The sequence below is a fragment of the Siphateles boraxobius genome, unplaced genomic scaffold, assembly GCF_051911475.1.
Source record: "Siphateles boraxobius isolate OS27281-9 unplaced genomic scaffold, OSU_SipBor_1 77, whole genome shotgun sequence".
Classification (NCBI taxonomy): domain Eukaryota; kingdom Metazoa; phylum Chordata; class Actinopteri; order Cypriniformes; family Leuciscidae; genus Siphateles; species Siphateles boraxobius.
Window position 1 is genome coordinate 8,967,741 of NW_027509205.1, and position 27,510 is coordinate 8,995,250.

The 27,510-nt window shown below is 37.0% G+C and overlaps 1 protein-coding gene across 2 annotated transcripts; it reads left to right on the forward strand.

The window, feature by feature from the left end:
• Positions 1-848: 848 nt before the first annotated feature.
• c1qtnf12 (C1q and TNF related 12) lies at positions 849-27,265 on the forward strand. Of its 2 annotated transcripts, none has more exons than XM_077218181.1 (9): positions 849-1,121; positions 1,337-2,131; positions 13,223-13,330; positions 14,191-14,302; positions 14,462-14,643; positions 21,177-21,285; positions 23,124-23,217; positions 25,302-25,380; positions 25,984-27,265. In XM_077218181.1, the coding sequence occupies exons 2-9, from the start codon at positions 1,958-1,960 to the stop codon at positions 26,080-26,082; spliced, it is 957 nt and encodes a 318-aa protein (XP_077074296.1). In that variant the 5' UTR covers positions 849-1,121; positions 1,337-1,957; the 3' UTR covers positions 26,083-27,265. The 2 variants fall into 2 exon arrangements, with proteins under 2 accessions (XP_077074296.1, XP_077074297.1); XM_077218182.1 differs by having other exon boundaries at positions 1,021-1,121; positions 13,226-13,330.
• The last annotated feature ends 245 nt before the right edge of the window (positions 27,266-27,510 follow it).

Here is a 27,510-nt window from a genome sequence, read left to right on the forward strand (position 1 = left end):
CAATTTGCATATTGAATTCTTGGTAGATTTGAGTAATATACAATAATATACAGATAAGACTAGACTAGAAAATTCGTTCAGTTTTGTCAAACTAATAGTTTTGTTTAAGATGCATTTCTGCAGCTTTATTTCCAACCACCAGAGGGGGGAAGAGCGTCAAGAGTTGTAGGATATCTCCCATGGTTGCAGTGCTGAGAGAAAGTACTGTATTTTTAACCAATGTTATAGTTAAAAATGTATATAATATAACCATTTCAAGTGTGATATATTATAATAATATGATTAGCCTATATATTTTGTGCTAATGTGAAACAGTAAGTAAAATAATGGATGGATGAATGACAAAATGTGGTTGTATTTATGATCATTAAAATTACACTCACATTTAATGCCATGTCTTGGCAGTTTTTGTGTGTGCATATAGTGGGAAATATTGTTTGTACTGTAAAACATGCTTCTGACACTTTCATCTCAATGAGTACATGCAGATGGACATATTTCAAGCTATTGGGTGACTCCATGTAAATTAACATATATGTTATGCTCTTCTTTAAAACGCACAAATAACTAGTCAGCTGGTCAAAAAAACATTCTAGTGCCTTAAAGCAGTTCTTTTCTCTGAGACTAAATGTCACATGAACAGAGCTACTGCAAAGTAGGACACCACACACACACACACACACACACACACACACACACACACACACACACACACACACACACACACACACACACACACACACACACACACACACACACACACACACACACACACACACACACAGATTTACACCTACACACATGAACACGCATTCCCTAGAGTCTGCCTGCCAAAGAGCTCTCCCTCAAGACTTGAGTATTTCATTAGTGAGATAAAACAGGGCTGAGTCCACTGAGGTTGCCAGTTTCACTGATGAGGAAAAGAGAAGCAAGGGAATCAGAAAGAGAGAGAGAGAGAGAGAAAGGGCGAGAGACAGAGAGGGGGCTGTGATAAACTCTGTTGCGAGCCCTCCTGTAAGCAGAGTGAAAGTGCAGGAGCAACAGCATAAGATCTGGAGAGGGTGAAAATACAACTGTGAGCAAGACCTACCACAAAGTCCACACAGATCTTGCACTTTAAGGTGAGTGCGCATGTGTGTTTTTTTATTCACTCTACAGAACTGGGCTGATGCATTTGGGTGTGATTGTCCCATCAAGTGCTTCACTTCTTTGAAGTTCCTCAGAGGGGGACAGATTTTTCCCTGCAAGAAAAAAAAGGCAATAGAAGGCCAAAGGCTACGAAAACTGGAGCATTTCCAACTTCCAATTCCCTCAGGACCTTTTTTTTCCCACCTAGGCTTCAAGAAGGAACCACATGTGAAGACTGATGGGGCAAGGGCTCAGCACTGCTTACCAGAGAATCGGCTCCGCTGCATCACCGCAGAGACTCCACATCCCAGTAGCAGTGAGACGGAGGTAAAGAACCAAAGGGAAAGTGAGAGGGAATCTGAGTAATCTCCATCCACTCCCCCCTCCCTACCTTGGGACCTTCTTCAGTTGCCCTCTGGTACCCCCCACGGGGCAGGAAGCGTGAAAAATCTCACTAATGGGTTTATTTGCTGTCAGCTCAGCGACGACCTGTCATTTCCCAGGACTACTCCACACTTGACACGTTTCATAGTTGAGTAAGCTTCGCTTTGTTTTTGCCAAAGGAGTTTGAGCCTCTGCCTCATACTGCTGGCTGTTGATGAGAAGATCAAGACTAGGCTGAGGTATCAGGTGGAGTGGAGTCCCTTAATCGCTTTGCCTGCCTATTACAGTATTTTTCTTCCAGTGAGGTCAAGCGTGTGGGACGTCTTGCTGTTTTTTGGGGGGGGGGGGTTGTATTTCTCAAAGTCGAGAATTTCCTGCAAAGAGAGAGACTGTGAGAGAGTCTGCTTTCTGACCCAACCACGGTCTCCTGGCTGGTGTGCTGAAGATGCGTTGCTGGCTGCTAGCTGTGGTGACGGCAGTGCTCTGGAGCCAGTGCATCCTTCTAGGGTGGGCCGAGGGCAGGAAGGTGCGTAAGAAGCCGAAGGAGCTCGCTCCGCAGCACACCGAAGCATTCAACACCACTCTTTCCAACAGCGAGGAGCTGGACGGCAGCACGAAGGTAGATAACATATGATGCTTTCTTTGCTTTTCTCCTATATTTAAGCTCTGTTCATTTTCTAGCTCTGCACATGGAACTTCTTGTTACTGTATTGTAATTTTACCGTTGTTTAATTACTGTCAAAAACAAATATCAAAAATGATAAAAAAAAGCCCCATAACAGCTTTTTACTGAGACGGCATCCTCAATAGTGCACATTTGTACCTTATCTACCCCTAAAAGGTGCTTATTATTACCTTAAGGGTACATATTAGTATCTTAAAGTACTAATATGCAGTCAACAGTGTATAAGCCAAAGGTACAATTTTTGCACATTTATTTCTGACGGGGTATGTCATATGGCTATTAACTGTGTTTTTTATTTATTTTTATTTTTTTTGTAATTTGCTTGTTTTATGTCTTCATTAGTGTTTTAACTGTCTTGGGGCTCTGTTTTATTGAGAACCTAACCCTAACTGGGTGCTATACAGTAAGTAAAGTCACATGAAAAATGATAGAAAGCATTTATTTATGCATCAATAAATGAATTTTCAAAAAGAGACAGTAAAAATGTGAATGTATTGTGTATATACACTACCATTCAAAAGTTTTGGGTCATTAAGATTTAAAAAATGTTGGCATTAAATTGATCAAAAGTGACAGAAGAGACATTTATAATGTTACAAAATATTTCTATTTCAAATAAATGCTGTTCTTTTGAGCTTTCTATTCATCTTAGGTTTACACTTTATTTTAAGGTGTCCTTGTTACAGTGTTATTATACAATTAAGTACTAAGTAATAGCAATTAACTACATGCACTTACTATATAATTAGGGTTGGGTTAAGGTTTGGTTCAGGGTTAGTTGCATGCATGCATAATTTACTTATTATTATAATAACTACATGTAAAATGTGTAACAGGGACACTGTAAAATGAAGTGTTAGCAGAAATTATCACAGTTTCCAAAGAACATTAAGCAGTACAACTGTTTCAATTATTGCTAATAATAATAACAAATGTTTCTTCAGCATATTAGAATGATTTTTGTAGAATCATGTGACACTGAAGACTGGAGTAATGATGCTGAAAATTCAGCTTTGATATCACAGATATAAATTACATTTTAAAATATATAAAATAACGAAAACGGTTGTTTTAAATTTTTGATCAAATAAGAGAAAATCTTACCAACCCCAAACTGTTGAACAGAAGTGTTTATATGTATGTAATTATGTAGTATATATTATTTATTTATAGTTGGTAGGCTAATGCACTACGTTTTCCTGTAGCTCAACATGAGTCCCAGGATAAAAAATACACCTTAAATGCACTTTTAGTTATTTGGATAAAAACATCTGACAAATGTGTAAATGTTATACATTTTAGCAACCAATCGTTCCTCACAGTGTGTCACAATCCTGCTGTAACAGCTAGGCAGAGAAAATACCTCAGAATGATGTGTATTAATATGCTCTGTTAAATATGTCAGCACACTCATCAGAAAGTAAAGCCGATGCCTTTGGCAGTCACAGTTGTCTCTCATCATACTTTGTAAATGCACCTGAGCAGAAGTCTCTGACTGCTTTGCAAACTATTTGAACAAGCTTACAGCAAGCTTATCCAAAGCCCTTGATGGAGATGCTACAACCTATCTGATTAGCTTGGCACAGACTCAAACATGTATGTTTCTAGAGAGCTGGAGTCCTTGACAGCTTTACAGAGTGAGATTCAGTGTGATAAATAGAGCGGTATTGCAGGTCTGTGCCATTTAGGAGCCTGAGAACAGGCTCTAATGTGTGAAATGGATGATTGAGGCTTGAGGTATGTGAAGAATGCACATTCAGAAGGTCTGATGAGAGCATCGATTTGTCCTCTTGGTAGGGGTTCTCCACCAGAGCCCGCCACCAGAACGTGATGGAGGGCTTGTTTTGTCATTTTAGACTTGTGGTGTCAGTAGATTACGGATGATGATAACGATAAGCAGGGACTCATTACCATTCATTTCTATGTGCATAAACCTTGGAAAATATCATATCGTGCTGTCTTTAGCTGAATTATCGTCCATGAGTGCTTTGACATTTTCTGGCTCCACCAAGGTCAATGTATTGCTATTCCAACCCTGTATTTGTTTATTGCTCTTGTATTGTTTAGATATCAGGGTTTCCATTGGAAAATTAGCTCCTGTCTCAGCCCACCCATAGAGTTGGCATTCTCAAATAACTCTATGCTACCCCTGTGCCAACCACTCTCAACCGCTCACCATAACTACTGTGCTTCAGTGAGTTTGTTGACAAGGGTTATTGTTTTATTTAGTTTTTTCACATCGCTGAAGTATGTTGTGACAGTCTGGATTCGTCTTACAATGTGTATGTAGGTGTGTGTGTGTGTGTGTGTGTGTGTGTGTGTGTGTGTGTGTGTGTGTGTGTGTACTGTTCAAGACTTTTTTCAAGACATTTGTGTCAAATGTGTCAGTAAAGACATTTATAATGTTACAAAAGAGTTACATTTCAAAGGATTATTTGAAGTGAAGTCCCCTAAAAGCGTTCTGTTGACCTCGAGTCAACCTCTTGATGCTGTACCTTCAGCGTGTCTCCTTTGCTACCTCCACCTCATCGTCATCTTCTTCTTCCTCCCTTCATGGCCCAGCACAGGCAGGCTGCCATGATGTAATTCCTGGGAAGGTTAGGTGGGGAGATATTTAAAGACCCTTGGCAGAGCTCTTTCCCAGCCCATTGATTCTGTCATTCACAGGCCAGGCTGACTCCGCTGTGTCTGGGACATCCGATAGGGGCGGTGCGGCCCCCTAAAAAAACTGGGGCAGTGGGCCGCATAAGTCCCTCACAAAGCCTCACAGAAAGGGTCCTGAAAGAGGACACCTCGAGAAGGATTAGTCACTCTCCCTCCCCTTGCTTACATTCTTTTCATCTTGTCCCATACAATCAGAGAGTAATGACATAATCACTCTAAAACCCAGTGTTTTGCCAGATTTGTCACTGCCAGAAAGCGTCAGTCAGGCTGGGGTCCAATGCAGGGTGACATTCATGAAGATGGAGATCATCTTCACAGGTATAGGTGGGATTTGTTGGATCCATGAGGTTATTCTCCTACTACTACCATATGTCATAGGCCTTACTGGTTATCTCACCAAAAGACCAAACGAGTAGGTCTACAAGGGTAGAAATATTGTGGGGTTTTATTGTTTGTTTAATTTTTTTATTTTTTGTTGATTGTGATCATGCGATTCATTCTTAATTAAAATCCCAGTATTGATCTGTTAATCTGTGCTTAATGTCACTGGCTTCATAAAAATGTACAGCACTTCACGTCCAGTAGATCACAGCATTCCATTGAATTACTCACTTCACTGCATTGTTTTGGCCATGGTGTTAATTTTTTTAAATGTATATTTTTATAATGTACCAAGTTAAAATGTTCCCTGTACCATTGTTTCCTGCACCATTTCTCATTTACATTTATACATTATTCTAATTGCGAGCTTGTGAATCTGAATCAGATCTAATCAGGAATCGATACCCAGCCCTACAAAAGAGTGAACAGTGAATGGTGAAAGTGAGTTGGCTTTATGAATAAGAAGTTGTTTAATATTAAAAATAGCTTTGTGAATTGCACAGAATATAAATATCGCAATAAAGGCCTGATATTTACTTGAACACTGGGCTTTTTAGGCCATTGGGACATTCACATTAGGACACTGAGTACAGGAAACTGAGGAACACCATGTACAGACATGGGGGTACAAATAACTCTGTCTTATCTGCAAATGTTTTACTCTCTTATAGAAACAACTTTGCCAGTAACACTTCGTATGAACATCTCAAAAGTTTTTTTGTTAGCTGACATTGAAATATTATGTATTAAATAGCTATGTACGTGATATGTAATCTCACAATTATCCTGTTTTATGTCTTTTGAGTTCAAAATTACTTGTGAGCTTTCGCAATGTTAAAACCACAGGAGTTCTTTGCCATCCTGGAGAGTGCAGCTTGAAGGTACATTGATGTAGATGTTTATCTGAAGCATTTCTCAGCTGTCCATTTGACCTACCACAGATAATAAGGGAAATGAGCACTAGCGCAAACTAGCTTAACGTTATAATTTGCACACAAAGCAGGTGTGAGGCTGCAATCAGACTCTCTTCAACTCTTTGACTTTTTTATGGCGAGAGGAGGGCAGGATAATTCCTCAGTAGATCTCATAATAAGACTTGTGGCTCTCTCTCCCCTCACATGTCTTCACTAGCCAGGAATGCACACTTGATATACATATAAATATCTAAACAATGTTTACTCTGCTACGATGGCATGGAACAGCGAGAGTTATTAAAACAACACAAAGCCTCATTACTTCGCTTATGTGTTGGTTTTGTGAAGTTACGAGTGTATTCTGAGGCATGCATGTTGTTGTGCGTGGTGCAAGTGAAGATAGAGAGTAAATTGGAATCAGGCGTCTTTGATGTCACTGTTTAATGACCTGTGGGTCTATAATGGGCGCATTTCCAGCGTTCCCCCCTGAGTAATAACAAAGCGGTTAACTGCCTGTTTCACTGCTCACGTAAGAATGTGATGAAAGAAGCTTTATGGTAACTGCCAAACAAATATTCAACATACATGTGAAATAAAAACTCTATCTGTCGATCATTTGGAGTGTATTAGTTATCAGACCTTGTCCACAGGGAAGGAATTACAGAATAATGAGGCCTCGGTAATGAAATATACAGTGTTGCGGGGTCTGTTACCTGTTAAATGATGGCCTTTGAAGCTTTCTGCTGCTTGATATCCAGCCAAATAATCATTTCTCTTTCGTATCACTATGTTCTGAGTTACAAAGCAGTAATGACTTGGTACCAAAAGAAACTGTAATTGCAGGTTAAGAATCTGAGGTGTGGTGTGAATGTGTCCATATAATCAAACCCATAAATCTGTGTACCGACCCGGCTGTGTTTGGGAACATGCCATCATTACATTTTGTTCCCTCACACACATACCATGATGAGTGACTACTGAAAAGTATTATTCGTATCAACAATATTTGGTGCCCTTCAGTGCTTTCTTTTGTCAGTGAGGATATATACGAGAAATGGTGGGTGAATTGGGAAATATTGGGTGCGTGAGATGTAGGATGCATGCATATCTGTATATCTTTCAATACGGTAAGGGGGATCCTTCCCCAAAGGCATGGGATAGGTAAAATCATCCACCCATGCATGGATGAACACACAGACATGATACACCCTTCTAACAACAATGATTTTGGGAAAGCCCTCAGTCACTCTTTCTCAGTGTAATGCACCTGTATACTGTATTTGCAAACTATTTCTGACGTGTTTGTATTGCATGCTTCATTTTGCAATGTCAACAAGTGTTATTTCTTTGTAGTGTTGACAATAGTTTAAATCTTGAAGAGCATCTGACTTTTGTTGTAGTTGTCAAATAGTATTTTCATTTCAAATATTGACATTTGATTTTGGGGCTGATGACTTCTACAAAATGTTACACTTAGACAGAAAAAGATGTAATGGTATGGTATATTCAACTACATACTTCTCTGTGTGTTACTGTAATGTCTGGTAAAATCTGGACCACAAAGAAAACAAACTTTTTTTTTCTTCATAAAATGTCACTAAACCTCATGACTTTGTTAGAACAGACCAAGTTTTTAATGTCTGGACTATATACTTGTCACAGAGTTAATGTCAAGTAAAAACATTTTGTGTCTTTTCATACCTTCAGACTGTGTAATGAAATGGATATACAGCCTAGATGAGGTTACAAGGTTTTTCACAATCAAACACTGCTGCATAATTGTTGATTGTGGCCTCAAGGTAGATTTTTATGGCCGTGTTTATGTTTGCTGTGGCGCGCTGCCATAAAAATAGTCTCTGACGTTTCTCTCTGGAAATAAACTCATTTTCTTATTTTCCCTCCTCTGTATGTTAAATGAATAGTGAGCACTAAGACTTGTGGAGAAATGTTGCATTGTTCATCAAGCTAATTATTTGAAAAAAGTTTAAATCTAAAAATAAGTCTGTTTAATAGGTAGCTGTAGGAAGTTAGATATTTTGAAATTCTATTTTTGCTAACTCTTAACACTAATAATAAGTGCACTATACAGATTGAATCGAATTGCCCAGGTGCTTTGTTCTGGTAAACCAAAAAAATAAAAAAATAAAATTTTAATTGCAGATTGGCAAAAAACCATTTGTAATTAAACAGAAGTTTGACACGCTAAAGAAATTACTTTATAATGACAGGTTTCTGCTTGCACTTGTAGAAGAGTTAGCAGATACCTTTAAGACACTTAGAAATTTGTGGCTGGTATAGTGAACACTGATTTTTACCTCAAAGGGATAGTTTATCCAAAAATTAAATGTCTGTCATCATTTATTCAACCTCATGTCATTCCAAACCTGTATGACTTTCTTTTTTGTGCAGAGCACAAAAGAATATTAAAAATAAATGTTTTTTCTTTTTTTCCATACAATAAAAGTCATAGAAAATTGACTTGTTTTTGGACCCCATTGAATTTCATGGTATGGATAAAAGCAGAAAGAATCTTTAAAATTAATTGTTTTGTTTTTTCAACAGAAGAAAGGAAAATTTGGAACGACATGAGGGTAAGTAAATGACACAATTTTAGTTTTTAGGTGGACTTTTAAAAAAATTAACAAACAACTTTATGCAGTAGTATACTGTTGATCTATTTGTATGAAAAGGAGGGACTTTGTGTCTGCTTAGTGGGTTTACTCATAAGCCATTATTTTCTCAGCTTTCAGACTCATCGAAACTCTTTGAATGACTTTTTTTTTTACTCAGTCTCTAATGGAGCATTTGGCAGCTTTGCTCCACAAAGCTCTGCTGTTTTAACAGCCCCAAAACAAACTCATCAGAGAAAAATCCACCTCAGTGGTATGCTGAGATAATAACAGCTTGCCATGATCTGTCATGATCTGAAATACTTCAGCATATAGGGCTTTTCATACAAGCCATGCTACCGCTGTCAACCGAATCGACTGTGTACACAGCGCCCTGAAATATTGGAAAGTTTATCGCACTGAGCAAACCACTGCACATTCCATATCAGCCTATAAGTCTCTGTGAAAATGTTCCCTTTGTATCCAAAAAAAAAAAAAAACCTTTCAGAGACTTTTAGCAGTACTGGTCTTGTATGTCTAGAGTGACAGAATCATTGTTTTCTGACAGTCAGAGAATGGTTTATACTTTTTTGAGAAGAGAACATGAGAGAACATGATAAAATTAGATTACGCGGATATAGATGTGTCTCCACAAACTTCTACGACATTTCCAAGCAGCAACTTCAGGCAAGTTAATCCTTGTCTTGACAGAATTGTGGATCCTCCCCATGCACCATCTGATCCGACTCTGATCATTCGAAGTGTTAATGGAAGTTCTTTGTATATTTTGAAGTGAAGGTGAAGGTGTTCACCTTGCAAATCTTGTGGAAACTGACCGTAACTCTGTTCTGTTGGTGAGGTTGGTCCCCTCAAGCTTTAAGTTAGCTTCTGTGCTAGCATCTGTGGCTTATCCCCAGCTATTTGGCACAGGAAATTAAACAACTTAATGAACCCGCCAAAGTAGATATTGATTCTTAATAGAACCGCGTTGAATCAACAGAATTAAAGGGACTTCATGACCTAAGAGTTTATTCTTTTTGGTATTATTAGAATCCTGCAGATCATTTTTTGGCACTGCTAGCCAGCTCTGTGCTGCGTTGACATACAGTAATGACACAGTATGTGTTTAAAGCATTCCATAAAAGACAATGGAAAAGAAACAAATCATGTCTTCTCCCTGTGTTTGGGGAAGATCTGAGGGATTGCCTTTTGCTGTAACAGTATATATACAAATCTGCTCTGTCTTCAGGCTCCTAATTCACAACAATAACACTCAGACATCCAACATGTGTGAGGCTTGTGTACGAGTTAAGTTGTTTATTTAGTCTCATATCATGAAAAAAGAGGGAGAGAAAACAAGAGAAAATAAAAAATACGCCCAACCTAAATTATGATGTCCTCTCATTCTAGTATGTATAAGAAAAACAAGGGGTTACTTTGTTACAGCTTAACGTGAGGCAAGTCTTTCTGTGAAGAGATGCAGCATGTTAGTTTAACAGATAAGTGATCCAGGTCTTGGTGCCAAACCTAAACAAATTCCATTAAAGACAGCTCACCTCTACAACTTGTCTCTATCTCGAGCACAGTCATTTGAAGTTTAGGGAAGGGCTCAAGGATATTCAATTCATAGTTGTGGTTACTTGGATTTATAAAGCCTTATATTATCTGAAAACAATGTCAGCTTTTCAGTATTGTTGTTTGTTAGTTGGTCATAAAATAACAATTATGTGTATATAAATATTTATATTTCACATTTATATAGTTATTTAATATTTAGTTTGGATTCTGGGGAAGTGTAAGTTGCATTTTTGGTATACTGTATCAAAATGTTATCAATTAAAATTCGGTAAAGTAGGTGAACAAAAGCATACTTGAATGAAAGTTTTAACATTTCAAAGTAAAAAGTGTATTTTTTCTTAGCTTTTGAAGTTGATAGATAAAATTTAATGAACAAAGTGCAATGCAAGCAATTTTTTAGTGTATTGACTTTCTTGAAGGTGGTGAGGATACATTAGATGTTTAAATGTACACTATGTAACTTTTTTTCCTCTAGCGGATAAAAAACAAAACTTATTTTGTGGAAGAACATTGTTTTGGTTGTGCTTTGGCTCTGTGCGGATGAAAATGGTTATCATACTGCTCATAAAAGATTTACTACTAGGCTTAAGAGATAGAACCAGTTTAGATGGAAAGGATCTCAAGCTGACTAGCTGATGACGTTACTGTAGCTATACACATTAATAGACAGGGTACGTCCTTTAAAATAAATTCAAGCACAGCACTACAACAACCCATAATGAATTGACCCTTCGCAATAGATAAACAAATGACCATAGTTGCAGTGTCCATTTATAATTTAAATTTTACCTTTAGCTTGTTATTAGCTCAGTAAAACTATAAGTATATATTAATATTTAATAAATTTGTATATTATATTATATTATATTATAATATTCGCTCCCATTATATATTTATTTTAATTAAATAATTAATTAGTTAATATATTAATTAATATTCATTTAGATAATAAAAATTATATTAATAATAATAATGATTTAGATCTTAATGACCAGTTAAATATGGACTTACTTTGATGGTATAAATCTTATAAATCTTATAAATGCTTATAAATCTATTTAGGCTCCGTTTTTTGTTTTAAACATTCTCCAAAATATGACTTCCTTACTACCCATACAGAAATGTAATATATGTCAATATATGTAAATTTAATATATAATGTCAGTGCCCATGTACGTCTGCTGCCTATATGAGAATATATGCAAAATTCATATATATAAAACACATAGACATATATGAAACATATATTTCAAAATATAGCAGAAATGGCCGTTTTCATGTAAGTGATATATTTTCTCGTATATGCACACAAATGTTAAATATATGTAAGACGCATATATGTATATATGCATATCATATATCTGAATACCTTGTAATTAAATGCCTATAGTTGGAGATTTTGTGTCTGTATTGTGTGAATACCAAATATAGTATTTTTAATACAATGATACAGTGTTTTCTTTGTCATTTTTGACAAATACATCCACAAAGTACCATAACCATATGCCACAGCTTTAAAAATGCATCAGTATCACATGCATGTATGTTTACATACATTTATTAAATATGTGGGAAACAAATATGTATGTCACATATTTATACTTCCATATATGCGAGAAACCAATACTATACTGTAATATAACCAGATATATGGTATCATATATGGATGCACTCAAATATTTTCTTCACATGTTTGGACACATAAATGTTCATATATGTTGCAGGCATATATTGTGTTCTCAGATAAGTCAAATATATGTATAGATATATGTCATGCTGTTTAAAATTTAAGTACATATATGGCCATATATTACATTTTTGTATGGGATTCTTCAGGGATATGACGTAAAATTACTCATGTACATCACACCCATTCAAACAATGGGCTCTTTCTACCAAAGAGCCGTCTTAGTCCATTTTTATTTAAAATTGTGAATGCCACTATTGAGAAAGTAGCTCAAATTGTAGCATCTCCTAAAAAAGGGGGAGATGTCATTGGCTTGGTTGATGATTGCTGAAGTCATTCCAGTGTGGGATTTAGAGGGCTCAAACTGTTGCCAAATAGAATGAGTTATATCAGAGATTGCATATTTGATAACGTCTCTTTGAGTTGGAGCTAGCTACCTCTGAGAAATTAACTTCAGGCTCTGAGAGCTTACTGAAAAGAAGAAGCCAGCCATGTTTCCACTGAAAGCCACCGTATGATTTTTTATACAGTTGCAAAAAGGAACCCACAGTATAATGCAACATGTCTCGGGCTTCTCATTTTTTGGTGAACAGTAATGTTGTGCTCATGGAAACTTGTTGAGAGAGATCAATTTAGAAAGGCTGTTTATTTTTCACAGACCCTACTGGGCAAAATTTACGTAGCACCTGGAGAAATACTGAGAAGGAGTAATTAAGCAAAGGGTAAAGTCCTCAAGAGAAAATTTGAGTGAGTGTGTTTGGCATGAGGTAGTGCTACATCCCACAAAAAAGACCTATTCCTTTACTGCACTGTGCAACCTGCATTGATGTCTGGCACCATTTAATAGCATCTTTAGGCACAATTTTCCTGTGAGGGGTTGCAGAAATTATGACTCATTGGATTTTGTTATGTAGCTACGATGCTCTGCTCTCAATGGCAACTGAAGAATGATCTCTGGCATAAATATCTGATAAATCACAGTTAGTACTTCTCCCAATGACTCATCAAATATGAAACTGGGAGTAGCATACCTATTTATGCATTGGCTCTGACGTGTACGCTAACCAAACCTAATATAAGAGAATTTGTAATTTGTGTATCATATCCACATACTTGAAATACTTAGAGTTATACAGAAAAAAACAACCACATGCATGACATTTAAAATTTCTTCTTATTCTTTCTTACTCAGCAGGTCAGTGAGAACCAGAGAGTGGACCCTCTTGGATCATGGATGGATTTTGTGAAGAGGCCTGTGGGCAACTTTCCCGGAAAATGTCGAAAGCGAAAACGACCACTGGTGAGGAAGTCTTTACAATCACATATTATCAAATGTCTAAGACATAATTGACAGTAACGCGCATGAGACGAAGCTGAAATTGTGGAAAAGAGTGGAATTTTCATTCACCCAGACTGTACCGTACAATTCTTGTAAATCAATAAAAAGCAATGTGAGAATGTTAAGTTACATCACCAAAGATAAATTGTGTTTGCAGTCGTAGTGTGCCGACTTTTTTCTTGAACATATAGTATTTTTGCCCACTCACTTACAGTGTCGTTTTTAGGGGATGTGCATGCTTACCAACATGACTTACTCACTGTAAGACATTTATATTTTGTGAGTGCCAATTAATAAACCCGGTAGCTAGAGACTAATCATTAGGTGATTATATGAATTAACAAGCACAATTGCAGATGTATCACACGTCAGAAATGCTGAGTTTGTCATTTTGAGCAATTCATTAAACCTGTCTCAGCCATTATTTTCGAGAATCAGACAACAGCTTTTGAAAAAAAAAGAACTTGCTCATTCACTTGGGAATTGAACTTATACTGTTGCTTGCTGTAGATTCAGTAGTGATGTTGTGGTAGGAAGTGTGGTCAGAGTAATTCGATTCTGTCATACATGTGCGAGAACCACTGGAGCCGAAAGTCATTCAGTGCAGATATCTTTTTTTTCTTTTTTAAATGAGTGAGAATTAACTTTTAATGTATAATTTATCTCTACCAGAGAATTTGTAATGTATTGCATAATACATTATTTAATACATTTCAAGTTTTAACGTTACATAAAGTGAGATGCTCTTTTGAGAATTCAAAGAACTTTGAGTCTTGATGAGGTTGAAAATCCTACAACAATTATATTTCTTTGACTATCAGCCTGGTCCCCCGGGCCCTCCTGGTCCTCCGGGGCCTCAGGGACCCCCAGGATCCCCTGGGGCAGAGGTCACTCAAGAGGTCTTGCTGCAAGAGTTCAAAGAACTGATCAAAGGTGAGGACCCACAATATATGTGAATCTCACCAAATGTCCTATCATGTTTCATATTTATAATCAAGGGGCTATCATGCAGATTAGCCGGACATTTTGAGAAACACATTGATGAGGTGTCTAACTGTGTCTAATGTGTCTACTTGTGATCTGCTTGAACAGAGGCCACAGAGAGGCGAGCAGCAGTGGATAAGCCCAATGAACCCAGTCAGCTGCCCACGGGTCTGATTACTCTTGAGGGAATGACCTCCTACAGGAGAATTGAGGAAGCCTTTCACTGCAAACTCAAAGGCCCTGTCGTCGTGGACAAAAAGACTCTGGCAGAGTTGCAGAACTTTCAGACAGTAAGTGCCTACAGGGTCCAAAACTTTTTTATACATCAGCCAAAGCGGGGTGAATTGAGTATATTTATTGGCCAAAAAATGTTTCGTACAGGGCAAAGAAACTATGCCTAGAAATGGGAATTGTACATTTTGAAAAATGTCTATTTACAATTTTTTTAAATTACTTTTCAGTCTTTTAGAGATGGCATAAATGCAACCAAATAAATGCCATGAACTAAATTTTAAACAACATTAATAAAACTAAACGTGGTAAAAATTATATGTACATTTAACAGCATGTGTCACGAAAAACCTGTCAGTAACTATGCTGATTTAAAGGCACAATATGTAAGGTTTTTTATTAAAATATCCCAAAACCACTAGAACAATGTTATATGTTTTGTTGATTTGTGTAACAATGTTTAAATCCAGAGAAATTAGCTATTTTAACCAGTGTAACAGACCGTGTTATTGCAACACCTGTCATATCCACGTTACCCTCGATTTCCGTAGAAACAAAGAAGCTTTAATATGTTTCGCGTTTTAGACTGTGAGCAAATGTTTGGATACCTTTATCAACAGAAAACGAATCATTGTTATATAGCTCAACATGGTTAGTTTTTTGTTTGAATGTCTTGTTTTCTTGATTTACTACGAATAACATGTTGGTACCATGCCTCAGAGACAACTCTATTCAGTCAAGTGGCTAACATAATATAATAAGAGCTTGGAATATTGTAATATTGGTGGTGGTTGAGAAGATTCCCCCCTTCCATATGTGAAGCGCTTTGAGATCCCAGAAAAGCACTATATAAATGCAATTAATTATTATTATCAATAATATTTGTAATAAAGCATTTTCTCTACCATACAGTATTTAAAATTTAGCAACAAGTCATCCAGCATATATTAATATTATATTCTAATACCGATCTAGCTTACTGCAATGTGCAACAAGTGTCTTGTAGCAGCCACTGAGCGAACGCACAGTGTAACGTTAATGTCACGCTTTGGCTGCGTGAGGCACGTTCAGGCTGACGAAGACGACGGATAACGATCAAACTCTATTTATTATTTATGAACAAGACATGTACCAAACATAGCAAGCAGTAAAGACGTAGAACCGACCAGGAAGAACTGAAACTAGGGAGACTATATACACAGACAAATGGGCTCGAAGTCTCAGGCTTGATTGGCATGACGTGAAGCAGCTCAGGCTTGACGTGAAGCAGCTCAGATTTGACGTGAAGCAGCTCAGGCTTGAAGTGAACGAGCTCAGGCTTGACGTGAAGAAGCTCAGGCATGACGCGAAGAAGCTCAGGCATGACGTGAAGAAGCTCAGGCTTGACTGGCATGACGTGAAGTGCAGGCTTGACATGAAGAAGCTCGGGCTTGACTCGCATGACGTGAAGAAGCTCGGGCTTGACATGAAGAAGCTCAGGCTTGACTGGCATGACGTGAAGAAGCTCGGGCTTGACGTGAAGAAGCTTGGGCTTGACTGGCATGACGTGAAGAAGCTCGGGCTTGACTGGCATGACGTGAAGAAGCTCAGGCTTGACTGGGTGGTCTCGGCGGGACGAGACTCTGGAAGGGTGGTCTCGGCAGGACGAGACTCTGGGCGAAGATAGGAGGTGTGACAATGAAGATGGCTGGTGACAGAATCAGCCTCATCCACGGTGAAGACTGAACCGCTCAACCACAGCACATGATCCAGGTATTGTTCGAACGTGCCTGGGATCGCTGCTGCTGGAGCTTGCTGGTGCAGATGATCGTCCAGTCCGTACCAGAATACAGTCTTTAGGACGTCATCAGCCCAGTCCAAGAGGTGAGACATTTCGAGGAACCAATTTCTCGATTCGTTGGCCGTCCTGGAAACAGGTTACAAGCTGATCTGAAGGATTTAGCAGGATATGGGAGAATCCTCATAATGGGAGAACGCCCATTATTATGCCCATTACGCCTCTATTTATTTATTTATGAACAAGACACGTACCAAACATAGCAAGCAGAAAAATAAGTAGAACCGACCAGGAAGAACTGAAACTAGGGACACTATATACACAGACAAATGAGGAGACTAAGTGACAACAGGTGCCCACGGCGAGTGACGATGACTGATGAGGATGATGACAGGTAACAGGTGAAACTGATTAACAAGAAAACACATGGTGCACAAACACAGAAGGCAAAACAAAGTCCAAGACAGGTGTCACAGTGACAGTTAACATAACATTCAACAAACTCAAATGTATTTTTAGTATGATTGTTTTGACCACATAACCACACAATTAACCACACAATTTTAATTTGTCAAATGAAGTGACCTGTATCAGTAGTAAATCAGCTTGTGGCTGTTTCATTAGAATGAAATAAAATAATTTTAATATAAGTGATCAAAAATAACCGTAACAAAGTTCAAGTTTAAGGAAGAAGGAAGCGGGAACTGGCAAATGTTAAACGTAACTTAATCGTAAAATAAATATAAACAACACAAAAGGAGCGGCGTGGCTGACTGGCATTTAAGCATCATAAAAACAGCAATGTAAAATGGCCTAGCCCAAGTCCTCTCTCACCCTTTACTGTCATCATTCACAACTTATATCCTTCCAATACCGGTGTTTCGCACAGGTGTCTCTCATTGGCATTCGCTTCATACCAAAGTAAAGTTAATAAAACTTGAATACATTAGCTCGTCCATTAACATGACTTTTTTCCTGAGTCCTGCCGGATCGCTTTCCATTGGCTGTGGAGGTGAAGACGACAACTCCCATAATTCCACATTCACTCACAGTGTCATCAAGCTACGCCTTTGTTATTGACCTCTAGTGGTGAAACTTACATACTGTGCCTTTAAGTCTTAAAGGGGTCATATAATGCCATTTTCATACAAGTTAATTTGATTCTTTAGGGTCTAAATGAAAAGCTTTTAATATACTTTAATAAAAAATTTTCGTTAGTATTGCAAGAAAGCACTAATTTTACCTGGTCAAAAACTGCTCTGTTTTCAGCACGCCATTTCAGTGCATATGCCTTTAAATGATAATGAGCTTCGCTCACTCCGCCTGTCTGTTTTGCGGGCGTTCATAACAGCGTTATGACCATAGAAGTTATGACCACACCGCACATTCAGTGTTTCCTTGACAACAGTTGAGGGTATAGGAAAAAAATGGCAGCGGGAGTCTCTGAGGAGGACACATCTGTGCAACCGTATCAGTTTGAACCGGAGTCGGAACAAGATGACGGCCCGAAGAAGTTCGACAATTAAGGCTCGAACATGACGTTTCTGAATGGTTGGTTATTATATTGTCACTTTGATCTATCTTTGTGTACTGGCACGGTAGAGTAACTTAGTGAGATGTACGAACGTTATATGTTTACTGATGTAAGTTATACTACTCAGTTTGTAATAACACAATAACCATAACGTGTTGTTCATTATAAACGTGGGATTATGAATTATATTGAGAACGTCATGCCGTATTTACCCTGAGTGTAAACCTTAGCCACATTCATCGTAAAGCGATTTGCAAAGATTAATATAAAGGTTAATAAAATGTTACATTTACTTTTTCTGGAGGTTCAGCAGGGAGACATGAATAGTTAGTAACGATTCTTTTTTCAGGATCAGCTTCTTATCAAAATCAGCTTTATAAGTTACTTCCTTCGTTAATAAAGCAGTCTGGTGAGAAAAGATTTGCGAATCGCGCAAACATGAAAGCATTGACGTTGCTCGTGGGGAATATTCCCTTCGAAAACAAAACTCAGCCACTCTGTCTTCAGCGGTTCGGATTTAGGAACTTCAAAATTACTGCTGTGTTCGTTATTACACCCAAGAACAGAACACCACAATCGCTTAGACGCCATTCTGCTCCAGCTTATCAACAATGACGGACTATGATGTCTGACAGCTCGCTCAGGGCAGGGATCTGTTGAAACGCTGCTGTCAATCAACAATCGTGGGAGGGGCGTCCGATTTAGTGACGTCACAAAATCGAACGGCTCAATTTGAGGCACGGGAAAATATATAAGGAGATTAAAACAAAAACACTGGATAGATTTTTATCATTATATGATGGTTGTGTACAGGCACTGCCAACACACATTTCGGTACAATCAACTTGAAAAAGTGCATGTACCATTATATGACCCCTTTAAAGATGTTTAATTCAATTAAAAGAAAAGAATCATTGGTTCCTGAATCAGACTGTACTGGTTGTGCTGTTTGTTGTTGATTCACTAAATAGAACTGGTTGATAAGAGTCAATTGTTGTGTAATTGAACAGCACTAGCCACGGTGTCTGTTTTACGCCGTATAGTAGTGGTTTAGCTGCCCGGCCGAAAAAATAGAAATGTTGGCATTTGTCAAACATTGTTTTTACAGATGTGTATTTTGTCTCTAATCCCAGCTAACAAAAATATGTTCCAAGAATGTTTTACTATAGTTTATATTAAGTTATCAAAATGTTATTTCTGAATGTTCAAAACATCCAGTTTAAAAAATAAATAAATATACATTTTTTTTTATTTTGTAACATTTCATTGTATAATTAAACATTATGGGAATGTTACTTTTGAATGTTCTCTGATCATTCTATATAAGTAGTAACATTTAAAACTACAGTAAAACGTTTGAGAAAAAACCTTTGAAGGATGTATAAATAATGTGTTTGTGCTAACGTTTTGAGAACATTATTAAAGACTAGATAACTTTGAATGAACATTCTATTAATGTTACTAGATAAATGTTTGTTCATAACTGAGAGATTCTTGCCAGAACGTTAGACAAAGTTCTGAGAATGTTCATTGTGAACTGGGGTGACATTGAGATTTTTTTTAAAGCATTTTAATCAACAATTTTACATGGTTCTCTTCTTCTTCTTTTTTTTATTCGTCTTTTGCTTACTTTTCTTTCCCCAACACAACTGATTTAATAAGTCACAAAGGTTTATATCTAGATCTTTAACATCAAACGAAACAGAAAAAAGAGCACCTTTATGAGAGGTTCATTGCTTGTGCTGTATATTGAGCATATTAGTGTTGACAACCCAAACAAAAGAAGGAAACAATGTGTTATAAAACTGTGGAGCAGCAAATTTACACTAATGCCAATTCGAATGAGCATTCCAGGGATTTAGAAACAGTCATTTACAGTAAATGATACAATTTCCAAAGTGCACGTGATCATCTCTTTGTGGTAGCGGGTTCAGCTTTCGCCAGAACGTAAGAAATTCCAGTCTGTTGCAAATAATTTCAAATTGGCTTATTTTGTCAACGATCCATTTGGCTTCTTCGCTGTGACAGTTTTACAGAATACTAAACACCAATTCGAAACGCTTCCAACATGTGTGTGTTTAAACTGAAGTGTGTAATTTCTGCATCCTGAATCGAACTGAATGGCAAAAACTAAGTTTGGTGAAGCTGTCTGCCATTGGTCAATCAAACAGATAGCCCCACCCAATCAGCTTTAATTACACAACTGAATTAAGGCCACCTGTGAGAGTAACCTTATGATTGGCTCTTGTCATATGAACATTGGTGACGACACACTGGATTGGCCGAAAGTTTACTCACGTTTACCCTCCTCCTAAAAATGTTATCCTTTTTCAAATGCATTGCTTTCTTGGTTGTGTACAAAAGGTACTCTGTAAAAGGTTTTGGACCAGTAAGAGGTGTGTATAAAAATAGACACCCCCATTTAAAATAGCATGCTGTTTTAAGGAAGAGCTATACCCTGTGGCATTTTGATCAGCCAAGGACACACACGGAATCCATGTTATATGTTAAGCGTTCTTTACAGCAGTTACAGAAAAAATTGCCATTGATTAATGCAGACAAAATTCACTCTTAGTTCTAAGCAATCAGTATTTAAATCTGCTGATCACTGAGGATGTATAATTGTTACTTTCCATATTAGAGAAATTATGATCATATAGTCTTTCAAATCTGTCAAATGGATGAAATAACTTGTAAATGTCAATGCAAAGTTTTATTCATCCAATGTAGAAATGCATGTCAAATGAATTTACGTTCTTCTCACATATCTGCTTGGATCGGACATGTATGAAAGGCATTCATTGTGTGTTCAAAGCTGACAGCACAAAAAAATGGCAGAACTGAACAGTGTTTAGCACACTAATCTGAGGACTCATTATAAAAGCGTCTGAGTCTGGAACTCTTGGTGGGTTCTGGAGGCGTAATGCAGAATAATGTGGTCTGGCATGGCTGCAGTGTGCAGTTATGATCAAAAACAGAATCGGAGGATTCTTGGCTGATGTCTACATATTTCTAGCCATTTAATGGTTATGTGCTCCCAAACTGAGTATATTTTCTAATGCTTTGTGTGGGATGCTTTGATTTGCTTGTGAGTTTATAAGAGTGTGGAGAGCAAGAATTCTGCTGAAAAACATATTCTTGAGATGCTTGGAAGGCTAGTCAGCAATTTACGTATATGATTTTCAGATAGAGAGTGAGCAGTGTTGATGTTGTTTGAGAAATGGTTATTAGGTGTGTTTATTGTAAGCCCTCTATAATTCTCACCTGTTTCATACCTTCAGCCTCCTGCCAAAGGTGCCTTCCTCAGAGGGACGGGGATGGATCAGTCCACTGGCCGATTTACAGCTCCTGTAACTGGAATTTATCAGTTTTCTGCCAATGTTCATATTGGTAAGGAAAGGTTGAAAGGTTCACCTCACCCAGTAAATATTCTGACTTTCGTAATCGTTTTTTTTTTTTTGCTTTGCTTTGTTTGTTTCAGTGTGAGACATGAGGTTTTGGGGGTATGATAATGATTAGCGGTTTGATTAATGATAATCATGCATCATTTGTTCTTAAAGCTTAAACAGAAGAACATGGTGCGATTTCGATGTTAAGGTATGTTTTGTTATGGATAATACACCAAGTATATGGATGTACTAGTATATGTTAAAATAATAATAATATATTATTAATAATATAAATAAGTTATAAAATACTATGGAAAGTATTTTCCATAGTATATATATATATATATATATATATATATATATATATATATATATATATATATATATATATATACACAGTACATTACCTTTCAGTTACATTTTTTTTTTTTTAGAAGTCTCTTATGCTCACCAAGGCTGTTTTCTGTTTTAATATATTTCAAAATGTGATTTAATCCTGTCATGGCAAAGACGAATTTTCAGCAGTCATTTCTCCAGTCTTCAGGATCACATGATACTTCAGATATTATTCTAATATTTATTATATATTCAGTGTAATACATTTATTATTGTTATCAATTTTGTGGAAACTGATATTTACCGAATATATTACAGAATTTCCACAAAAGTATGGATTTGATTTTTCTGCTGAACAAAAAAGAAGATATTTTGAAGAATATGGGTAAAAAAACTGTTGATGGACCCCATTGACTTCCATAGTATTTTTGTTTCCATACTATGGAAGTCAATGAGGCCCGTCAACTGTTTTGGCTTCCCATATTCTTCAAAATATCTTATTTTGTGTTCAGCAGAAGAAACTAATTCATACAGGTTTGGAACAACTTGAAGGTGAAAAAGTGATGACAGAATGTTCCTTTTTGGGTGAGCTATCCCTTTAATGCATCCTTGAGTATTCATTTCTTAATAAAGCTTTAAAAAAAAGCTTACCTTAACCAAACCTGTTAACAGTATGTGAACCTGTGACCTGTGAACAGTATGATGAATATGGAAAAAAGGCTTCTTAAAAAATGTATACATTAAAATAACTTTGGATAGAGGCTTTGTCTGCCAAAACAGAAGAAAGATTAATGGAAAATTCTGTTTCTCGGCTATAAACACAAATTGCATGGAGTACAAATTAATATTTCACTGTCATCTCTATCAGAAGGTGCCATCATGTAATGGATGTGTTTCAGACTTGGCACATTCTCAACAGATGGATTGCATTCCCTTGAAACTTACATTCCAACCGTGCTGCATTTGTTTGCTGAGATTGAGGGTGTCTTGCACAATCTTTAAAAGCTAAAAAAAAGTGCCTGAAAGTGCACAAGCGTATTTTGTTTTTGTTGCTTGATGCTTTAAAAAGGGGTCCAGTCAGTGATCCTGTTGACTTCATCCATGGTTTCAGAGGCAATGCTTATGTGGAGTTACACTGAAATAAGCCCCAGGGACCCTGAATGCAAAACTCTTCTAAGCTGTGGCGCCAACATGCATCTCCGGGAAAAGAAATTGGCTCTCTGCAGTAGACTGTGGCAGAAAATCAACATCCCCAAACAAATTCACAAATCCACTGCAGACTTATAGAAGAGACCAATATTTAGACGCGGCTGGAGGTTAAACATGACTGACTGTGGCATCATGTGCTCCAGATACAAAACTCTGTCAAACAACATTTCAACAGCCTTTACTCTTCATACAACAGTTTGTAATGCATGTCTGAAAAGTATTCTCTGAATATATATATATATATATATATATATATATATATATATATATTGTAATTTGTGTTCTTTCTTGCAGACCACACTGAGGTGAAGAGAATTAAGAACCAGCTGAGAGCCAGAGACAATGTCCGAGTTTTGATCTGCATTGAATCCCTTTGCCACAGATATACGTAAGTTTGGTCACATTTCTCACATTAAAAGGATTGTTCACCTAAAAATTTTAATTCTATCATCATTAACTCAAGAAAATGTTTTGTTTGTTAGTTTTATATACTTTTTCATGCAATTACAATAAATAGAGACTGAAGCTTTTAAGCTTAAAAAATGATACCACTATAAAAATATTAATAAAAGGGTCCATACAACTTGTGCACTATATTACAAGACTTGTGAAGATATATTCGTTGACAAACATGGTGACAAAATTCTGTCATTATTTTCTGACAATCTTGACATCTGGCCTGGCTATTGAGACAAGCAGCCATGTTGGATTAATGAATGACTCATTTAAACTGTATATAGAGTAATTCACTCTTTCTCCGCCACTGATGGAATTCTCTGGCAATACATGTTTTCACTATACAGCAGGGGTAATAAAAAATGTTTTTCTTCAAAATGTTGTTCAAAACTGTTTCTGTTCTTTCTTTTGATTTATACCATGGTCTGTCTGAATACACGATTCTGATTTAATTCTGATTTCTATATTAATGCGCTGTTGTTATTGAAGCGCACATACACATACGTCACTCCACTTCAGGTGGTCAGGTGGTTCTTTGCCTCCACTTCATGCATTAAAATCATTTAATGCACAGCTATAGACACGGATTATCCCTTACATATTGCATGTTCAGTTATTCATACAACAAAATATTCTGGGCCCTGAAATTTTTGTGAAAAATAATTCAAAAATGCTGGCAGTGGCAGGCAACTTAAAAAAAACAAAAAAACAAAAACAAAACACTGGTAGTGAAAGAGTTAATGTGCTAGAATCCTAGTGTGTTTCTGCCTGGCCACACAAAGTTTCTAGTGAGTTTTGGTGATTTTAAGACTTTCTGTCAGACTCAGTGTCAGTTCTGTTAGCAAAACTATCCAGGAGAAAATCTGACACCAGCAATTTTGCAAGGAAAGTTATTATGATTACATTATGTCTAATTTACCATCAAGCAGTCTATTTATTAACATTCGATTTTGTACAAGTTGTCCACAGACCACATCCACATCAATATAGATTCATGACTCAGACTCAGAGGAATACATCGCTTATGATGAAAATTAGTATTTTTCTTGAGCTCCTTTTTACATTCAGAGCATGTGGTTTTTATTTCAGTGGCTTCAGCATGTGAGTGCATGTCATACAAATCCTCTTCCACAAATTAAACAAAAATGAATTTACTTAAAAAAAAGAAAGGAAAACACTAGGGGACGGGGTATACATGAGACGAGGAAGGGGGAATGGGGGTGGCAGATCTGGATAAACTCTCTTCCAGTGTTTGCTGGTCATTAGCGTTTTTTTGCGCTTTGTGAGTAACGCATGGGCTGTAAAGCATGTTGTCTGTTCAAACTTGTGTGGAAACCAGCAAGGCATTTCCTGTGTTAAAGTGGAGCAGGCCTTTAAAAAATGTCCTCTCACCTTCAGTCTGGTCCTTGTCACCTTAGTAACCTTTACCGCCACCTTTGACTCGTGGGGTCCCTGTTGATCTTAGCAACAGTACTGAAGGATACATCTTTAAATTTATTGCTGGATAGATCTAGGAAATTATAGGAAATTACGCATTTTTAGGAATTAGACATTTTTATCAATGTATTTTTAAAACATAAATTGATATTTCTTTGAATAACTTTAACACTATGCCATGACTTACACAAAATATCTGTCAGTAAAAATTAAATATAATGGCATTATTTCCTAATTATACTACTTTATCTTTTGCACATAAAAAAATACAAAAATAAAAGATCAAATAAATGTATTTAATTATTTAAATTATAGTACAGTGGCTTAACCAATGCAGTGCTTCCTGATTTTGGACATGAGAATCTGTGAACTGTCCCATAACTTGCATTGGAATATTTGAAAAGGGCTGGTTCAGTGATCAGAATGATTTAACTGATCTCACAAACATTTCACTCAGAAATTGCTAGTAAATATCAAAAGACAATTACAAAGACATGGCAAGTAACACATTTTATTAATTTGTGAAGTCTACAAATGAATCATTTGTTCGCTTATAATATTTTCTATACCGTTGTGCAGATCCTTGGAAATGATTGTTGGCCTTGAGAGTAACAGCAAGATCTTTACAGTATCTGTCCATGGACTGCTGGAACTTCAGGTAAGAGTTAGTTAAACATACTCCACTCAGTTTAATGCTGTTACTGTCACTGTTAATTAACTGTATCCTCATCATACAAATCTAGTGTTTCTACTGATGTTTACTTGGTTTCTGGCGCTGAACACTTAAAAAAAGCTAGTTAAGATTAAAAATCGATTCATTAAATGATAAGCTATTTCATCACAAAAGCGTTTTATTCAGTGTAGTGAAGCCTCTTCTACACTGACATCCATTAAAAAAAAACAGCCTCTGGTCTCCTGCCACCACAGCCATTACGCTTTTTTGGCCAAAGGTTGCAGGCTTGCCTTCTAGTGGCTTTGGTGGCCCTCTAGGACCGACGTTTCCCATCCCTGGCATAGCAAGACCTTGATTAGCTGGTTCAGGTGTGTTTAATTGGGGTTGGAGATATACTTTTCAGGACAGCGGCCCTCCAGGAGCAGGACTGGCCACCCCTGATCTAATCAGTTCTTGATAGGAAAAAAAAGCTCCAAAATATCTTGCTGAATAGCCTTTTTTTTCAAGATCTATGAAATTGTAGAATTCAAATGTGTTGCAGATGGGAATTCACATTGAATAAATATTGTGATGTTTTCTTTCAAACAGGCCGGGCAGTACACCTCCATATTTGTGGACAATGCAGCTGGAGCATCGATCACAATACAGAACGGCTCAGATTTCATGGGCATGTTGTTGGGGGTATAGCCTTGTTTTACAGCCAGACTATATCTGGCAGGCCACAAAAGACTGCATTGCTCCTCATCGGACTATCACCCAGCACTATACATCCTCATGAGACAATATTTGACTGCCACAAAAATCTCGATTTGTTCATGGAAGAGACATGGACATATTAATACCCACAAAGCAGAGACAGTTGGATGCAAAACTGAAAGACTTTACCGAGGACAGTGGACCCACATCTGCCTTTCACAGTGAGGTTTTTACCTCTTCAGAAAGATCATTTCTCACTGTTTTTACTCTTATTTTGTGATATATAGATGTATACAAAGAAATTTTTGTACTTTGACATTGTGTTATGCCCTTCTTAACTAATAGTGTTTATATACAGAGTGTTTATATACACAACTTATTTTCTACGATGAGAGGTTTCCTACAATACAAGGGCTAATCTAAGGATTTATCTTAAGGAATTTATGATCTTTTGGAGTTGTTACCCAAAATACACACCTACTTTTATGCATACATGTCTGTATTTCTTTATTATAACAAGCTAGACAGTTTTTATTTACTATGCAGTTCCAAAAAGTATGTTGTGGTGACTTGATTATTGATAAAAGAACAGATTTTCCATTATACTCAGCCAAAAGAAGGAAACAGCCAAATATGAAAAAGAAACAAGATGGATGACTCAGTCTATTTTTACGTTCAATCGCTAACAGTCCCAAACAATAGCGTTTATCCGAGCGTGTGTGTTTGTTTGTGAGTGTGTGTTTGGAAAGCTGCTGCCATGATCGATTAGACATGTTAGAGTCCTGCTGAGTTTTCATTTTGTTTACTGCAATGCCAAATACGTCATTTGAATGCTCTGTTTTTCACGTTGCCATGGAAGTTTATACTTTGAGATGTGTTGCTCTTCTTCCTTTTTTCCAAATGTCTTCTTTTTTATTAACTTCAGTAAATACAGAAATTAAGATGCACATATACTGTACGTATATTAGCATATTTGCCATACAAATTATTTATGTGTTAAATGTATCTGCCAATTAAAATAGATTTATTTTTTTAATTGGCGTCTAGCCTTCCAGTAGATCTCAATACAAGTGAAAATAATGTAAGCAGACCTGTTTAAACATACAGTATTTGCTTGTATTGTGGTGTAATGGAAATGAAAGTATATTCAATAAATGTAAAATATATCTCTTCACCTGGGCATGCTTGCGGTTGACTCGAAATGACTTTCATGAGCTTTGAAATCTTGCTAACGTTCGTAATGCTCTGCTCGATAAAGCAGGCAGCACGTACTTGCATGATGAAGCTCATGGAAAATATTCTTTGCTGCTGTAGTGTGGAAAATGCTTCTTTGCATCATTTGCATTGTAAATAATCCAGGATACCTCAAATACCTTGGCAAACAAGAGCATGTCTGACAGACTGATGGTGGCATGGCAC

Bases quoted from the DNA above. Each gene is read 5' to 3' on its own strand.
- c1qtnf12 (XM_077218181.1), top strand. From the start codon at position 1,958: ATGCGTTGCTGGCTGCTAGCTGTGGTGACGGCAGTGCTCTGGAGCCAG. The intron at 2,132-13,222 runs GTAGATAACATA...TTTCTTACTCAG, and splicing joins AGCTGGACGGCAGCACGAAG to CAGGTCAGTGAGAACCAGAG. The intron at 14,303-14,461 runs GTGAGGACCCAC...CTGCTTGAACAG, and splicing joins GTTCAAAGAACTGATCAAAG to AGGCCACAGAGAGGCGAGCA.